General features: G+C 57.7%; 1 protein-coding gene across 2 annotated transcripts in view; it reads left to right on the forward strand.

Annotated features, from left to right (window-relative positions):
- CYTH2 (cytohesin 2) overlaps window positions 1-3,979 on the forward strand; it is a 10,217-nt gene extending 6,238 nt beyond the window's left edge. For both annotated transcript variants that reach the window (XM_002762326.6, XM_078359339.1), the window contains exons 9-12: window positions 3,068-3,144; window positions 3,271-3,342; window positions 3,433-3,587; window positions 3,715-3,979. In XM_002762326.6, the coding sequence (XP_002762372.3) occupies window positions 3,068-3,144; window positions 3,271-3,342; window positions 3,433-3,587; window positions 3,715-3,802 (392 nt within the window). In that variant the 3' untranslated portion in view covers window positions 3,803-3,979. The remainder of the gene's footprint in view (window positions 1-3,067; window positions 3,145-3,270; window positions 3,343-3,432; window positions 3,588-3,714) is intronic.
- Window positions 3,980-6,000: the final 2,021 nt, after the last annotated feature.

Here is a 6,000-nt window from a genome sequence, read left to right on the forward strand (position 1 = left end):
TGTCGGGGAGAGTTCACTCTGGCTTCTCTACACTGCATTAATCCAGCCTGAGGGAGGCCCACCTCTGGAACCTGTTATTTCCCTTGGCAATAGTTGAAGAATTCCCAGGATCCCAGGCAGGACCGACCCTGTGCTCCAAGGCATCAGGCCCAGAGCCCTGGCTGTCCCAGGTGCCATCCTTCCTGAAACACCACCCACAGGCAGAAAAGAACCCAACAAGCGAGGAAATCTATCCCAGATTCTGGCTCCTGGCCGCTGAGGGAATAACCAGGGCTGGTGCAGATGAGTTGGGAGGCACAGCAGGGATGGAGAGGGGAGTCTTCGTTGTAACATGTGGCACTGGCGCATTCACGGTCGGTTAGTATGGATCAGACAGGATGGTAGCGTGGTGAGGAGCTAGCACGAGGATTGGAGTTGTTCTCAGCCCTGGCTGCACATGAGATTCGTCTGGGCACTTGGAAAACTCCGGTGGCCAGGCCACAGACTTCTGAAGTCAGGCTCTCAGAGGCAGGAGGGTCATCAGTCATGGTTAAAGTTCCCCAGGAGCTCCCAATGTATAGGTGAGCTTGAAAGCCGCTGGCCTGGAGCGGCGCCTGGTAACAGCAGGTGCCACCTGGGAGTTAGATGTGGTTTACAACAGAGAAGCGGGCACAGCTGCTCCAGAGAGACGGATCTGAGAAGTACCATCCGCTGCAACAATGGAGGCTTCCCGGGACAGCAGGAGAACTCAGAGGAAGCTTCCAGCTCAGGGAAGGGCATCAAGGCCAGGCTTCTTGGAAGGAGGACTGGACAAGGCTGCTTCGGCCTCTGCCTCTTGGGGGACTCCCCATGTGGAACTGTGCTTTTTTTTTTTTTTTTTTTTTTTTGGGGGACAGAGTCTCACTCTCGCCCAGGCTGGAGTGCAGTGACTTGATCACGGCTCACTGCAACCTCTCCCTCCCAGGTTCAAGTGATTCTCCTGCCTCAGCCTCCTGAGTAGTTGGGATTACAGGCATGCACCACCATGCTGGGCTGATTTTTGTGTTTTTTTTTTTTTAGTAGAAACGGGGGTTTTACCACGTTTGTCACACTGGTCTCTAACTTGTGACCCACCTTGGCCTCCCAAAGTGCCGGTATTATAGGTGTGAGCCACTGCACCTGGCCTGAACTGTGCTATTAAACCGGGGCGTCGCCACCTCAGCAGATGCCAGGGTTTCCTGGTAAATGTAAAATATGCAAGTCAGGCTGGGCGCAGTGGCCCACTCCTGCAATTTCAGCACTTTGGGAGGCCAAGACAGGAGGATTGCTAGAGGCCAGGACTTTGAGACCAACCTGGGCAATAATATAGTGAGACCCCCATCTCTACAAAAAAAACATTAGCCAGGCCTGGTGGCGCAGGAGGATTGCTTGAGCCCGAGTGGTCAAGACTGCAGTGAGTCGTGATTGTGCGGCTGCACCTCGGCCTGGGCGGCAGAAGACCCCATCTCTCTCAAATAAAAATACATGCAAATCACTGTTCAGCCAACCCCAGTCCCCATCTTGTATTGGATCCAAGGAAGGCAGGCGGTGCTGGGGGAAATTGACAGTCCTCGAGGTGCCCTGGCAGTGAGCAGGCTAGAAAGAGAAGCAGGAAGGCGCCAGCCTCACAAGGAGCTGCTTCCCTCAAAACTGCTCCTGTGCCAGTCGCAGTGGCTCACGCCTCTAATCCCAGCACTTTGGGAGGCCAAAGCAGGTGATTCAGGAGGTCAAGAGATCGAGACCATCCTGGCCAACATAGTGAAACCCTGTCTACAAAAATTAGCCTGGCGTGGTGGCGCACGCCTGTAGTCCCGGCTACTTAGGAGGCTGAGGCAGGAGAATTGCTTGAACCCAGGAGGTGGGTGGAGGTAGCAGTGATCCGAGTTCATGCTGTTGCACTCCAGCCTGGGCAACAAGAGTGAAACTCCGTCTCAAAAAAAAATACTCCGTCAGCAGCAACCTTTCCCATTTCCCAGATAAGGAAATTGAGGCTCACTTTTCATTTTGGCTCTGGGCCTCATCTAAGGCTGCCCAGCCCCAGGGACATTTCTGGCCAGAGAGCCTCTGTTCCCGTTATGCCAGTTGAGAGGGGCATCCCTTCCTTAAAGGTGGCAGTGCAGGAGTGGAGATGGGCGGCCGCAGTTTCTACTTCATGGCTAATAAAAGCCATTATGACTTTCACTGTTTAACCCTGGGCCCATGAGGAAGCCAGAAGTGGGTCCTTTTGCCACAGGAAGGTGTGGGCCCAAGTGAGTCTCCAGGCTGGAGTCCAGAGAGGCCAAGAGAGTGTCCTGAGGTCACACAGCCAGTTTGTGCAGGAGCTGAGATGGGCCCCCACACCCACCTCAGACCAAAGACTGGGGTTTTTGCCTCCTCCCACCTACAGGGGAGAGGCACTTTCACCATGTCAAGGGAGGACTCTCCTGGCCTGGGACAGACCTTAGTGGGTGGGCTGGGGCCCTCTGCCCATGCAAGGGGTTTTCCAGGCCTCCACCTGGGGCTCAGGGCCCTTGGCCTCTCTGGGAGGGAGGGGCCCCGGCCATCTGCCCCTCATGTGGATGTAACTGGTTTTCTTCCCTCTCTCTCCCTCCCCTCCCTCTGCGTGTTTCTCTGTCTCCTGTTTGCCTCTCTGCCCCGCCCCCTGCACATCCCGCCCCGCACCCACCCTATTTCTGTCGCCTGCGGCTCTTGGGGTGCTCCGCTCTCCCGCCTTCCCTTCTCCTGCACCTGGTCCTGCCTGCTTTCTCGCTGTCTGCCCCAGGAGGTAGGTACACGATCTGTCCTTGTCCCCCATCACTAGAGAGGGGAGGGGGCTGCCCTGGCCTCCGGCCCACAGCAGGGGGGACTGACAAACTTAGAAAAGTGAAGCCCCAAGCTGGGGGTGGACGATTCCTGGAGCCCCAACACGCCTGTCCCTGCTTGTCTGTCTCCCCCTACACAGCGGCTTTATCCTAGGCCACAGGAGCCCCGCCTCTCCCACTCTTGCTTTGCCTCTTACGCCCCTCCCACCTCCCAGAGGCCCTGTCCCCCTCCGTTGAGCCCAGGCCCCCTCCCACCCCTTCCCTTTCAGGGGGCCGGGTGAAGACGTGGAAGCGGCGTTGGTTTATCCTCACAGACAACTGCCTCTACTACTTTGAGTACACGACGGTGAGGGTGACCTGGGCTGGGCTCTGGGGTCCTGGGAGGAGGGTCTGGGAGCCTGGACTCGGGCTGAGAGAGGCAGAGTGGGGTGAGGATTTGGAAGTCTGAGTTCCATCCAACTTGCTTCTTCAGGACAAGGAGCCCCGAGGAATCATCCCCCTGGAAAATCTGAGCATCCGAGAGGTGGATGACCCCCGGAAACCGGTGAGATCCTCTCTGTACACCTTCCTGCCGGGGTGCGCCACCTCTGCCCAGGGCTGGCTCTCACCTTTGCCCTTCCCCTGTCATCCCCAGAACTGCTTTGAGCTTTACATCCCCAACAACAAGGGGCAGCTCATCAAAGCCTGCAAAACCGAGGCGGATGGCCGGGTGGTAGAGGGGAACCACATGGTATACCGGATCTCAGCCCCAACGCAGGAGGAGAAGGATGAGTGGATCAAGTCCATTGAGTGAGCCTGGAGCCCTGGGTGTGAGGGAGAAGGGGCTGGCCAGGGCCTGGACCCCTGGGTGTGAGGGAGGAGGGGCTGGGGGCCTGGACTCCTTGGCCCTCATCCTGGGATCCCTTCCCATCTTCAGGGCAGCTGTGAGTGTGGACCCCTTCTATGAGATGCTGGCAGCGAGAAAGAAGCGGATTTCAGTCAAGAAGAAGCAGGAGCAGCCCTGACCTCCCGCCCCCAACTCCATTATTTATTGCAGAGCTGCCCCGCCTGGGTGGCCGGACCCCTGGGCCTTGGGGCTGTGAATCCTGGTTCCCTGTTTGGAAAATTCACCACCTCTAGCTCCTCTCTGTTCTTTGTAATTAACACACTGTTGGTAATCTTATTAATTATTTAACCACTCAGCCTGCTGATCCCCTCATTTCTTGGGGTTGACAGAGCTGAGGCGCTTGGTGGAGGCAGCCTGTTTCCCCCGGACAGTGGCCTGGACCCGCCTGTCTCTGGGCGCTTGCTTGGTGTGGCCCCCAGGGCCTGTCCCGGGTGGGTCTGTTCTGTTTCATCCGGAGCCCAGCAGGAGTGGAGTAAAGGGTGAAGGTTAATAGGGTGGGAGTCTGGGGTTGGAATTGGCCAGGGATGGAATTCTTAGCAGGATGGATGCAGAGGTTCTGGGTCAAGGTCTAGCATTCATTCTAGAAGTTTCTTGACAGCCATGAGCCAGTTAGCTACAGCTGTCAGCTAGTTCCTGTCTTTGCTTTCATTGGGCTTGAGGTCTTTGAGGGGCAGGACATAAAGCTGAAGAGGTTGTGAGCTGGGCCTGGGCTTTGAGGAAAACCTGGAGTGGGAAGAACTAAATGCAACCACCTCAGGTAGGGGTCAGGGAAGGTTGAGTTGGGAGGAGGTGGCCTATGTGCTGGGCACAGCTAGTTAAAGGGCCTTGCCGATGGGGTGTCCCGAAGTGGACAGATGGGGCCAAGAGGGCAAGGCTTCTCTGTCCCCGAAGGATCAGCCGCCTTTGGAGGACATTTTGTGTCAAGGTTAGGGCTCAGGACCTGCGTTCTGAATGCCTTTCTTGGGATTCCTGACGGCCAAAGAAATGTGAGGACTGCCTCTTTGAGGGTGAAGTCTTGACTTGTGGGGTACCCCTGAATCCTGGGCTAAGGCCGGTACTCTTTTGCCCTCCAGTTGGGGAATACGTGGTGTCCCCAAAGAACAAGGGCTCATGGATCCCGAGAAGGGTGCGATGGCGGATTGGGAGGCCCCATGTCACACTCTCACGCCGGCCTTTAAAGACAAAGAGCTTAACAACGAAAACCAAAAAACTACAACTCCCGGCAGGGTCCGGGACCAGCACGCGGGTGGGAGAGGCGCCTGTAGCCCCGGGGCGTGCCGGGAGTTGTAGTCCCTCCCACCCGCTGGGTTCACAGTTGAGCTCTCCGAAGGGGTGCGGCGCCTTGGAATTTCGGGCCTTGATGCGGGTCCCGTCCTTGGCCCCAGGCACCCGCCAGCCTGAAGGGCCTCGCAACGCAGGGACCCTGCGCCCCTCCGCCAGAGGGTGATCTGCAGTTCCTGGTAGGCTGTGCGGCTCCCCCGCCACGGGAGAGCCAAACCCGAGGTTTCCCGGGTGTCGCAGTCTCCCGAGTCTCTGTGGTGGCGTTTGCCTTATTTATCTTCGTGGGGTCCCGTACTTTCGTGGAGGGTGCGGAAGAGGCTTTGACCGCGGCGGCCCCGGGGCCTGGTGGGAAATGGAGTTCCCGTATGAGAAAATAGAATTCGCGACTTCTCTTTCCCACAGGTGCCAGGGAAATGGAGTCATCGACCCAAGAAGGTCGTGGGAGATGAGGTCCCGGGGTAAACAGCAGGTCCCGCCACTGTGTCACCCTTTCCTGTCGCCTCCCCGGATGAACCGCATGCAGGGCGGCCGGCGCCGCGGCAGGAAGAGGCAGGAAGAGGCACGGAGCCTGCTCGTGGCGAGGAGGGGAGTGCAGTGGGATGAGAGGGCAGAGGCAAGCGGCTGATCCCGTGGGGCCTAGTGCCCCGCGAGGGCCTCTAGGTGAATTCATAGCAGGTTGGAAGCCGTGCAAGGCCAGGAAGCAGGGGCCTGACGTGATTGGATTAGGGGTGCAGGATAGCGGGGCTGTGGAGGTGGAGAACGGTGGGGCACTCCAGGAGCCTTCAAAGAGGAGCCAGCAGGACTTGCTGAGAGCTGGGGCAGCTGGTGAATGACAGTCCCATGACTGAGGTGGTCGAAAGGGGGTCTTTTAGGGGAAATCAGTCATTCTGTTTTGACCAAATTAAGCTGGAGATGCCTGGAAAACATTCCAGCCAGGCTGCAGTCACTTCACATTGACCTCCAGTATTGCCCACAATCCTCCTTCCCCCAGGGCTGAGGATTCTGGTTTTTGGGCCCTTCCTCACCCAGGACACC

The sequence above is a fragment of the Callithrix jacchus genome, chromosome 22, assembly GCF_049354715.1.
Source record: "Callithrix jacchus isolate 240 chromosome 22, calJac240_pri, whole genome shotgun sequence".
Lineage (NCBI taxonomy): Eukaryota > Metazoa > Chordata > Mammalia > Primates > Cebidae > Callithrix > Callithrix jacchus.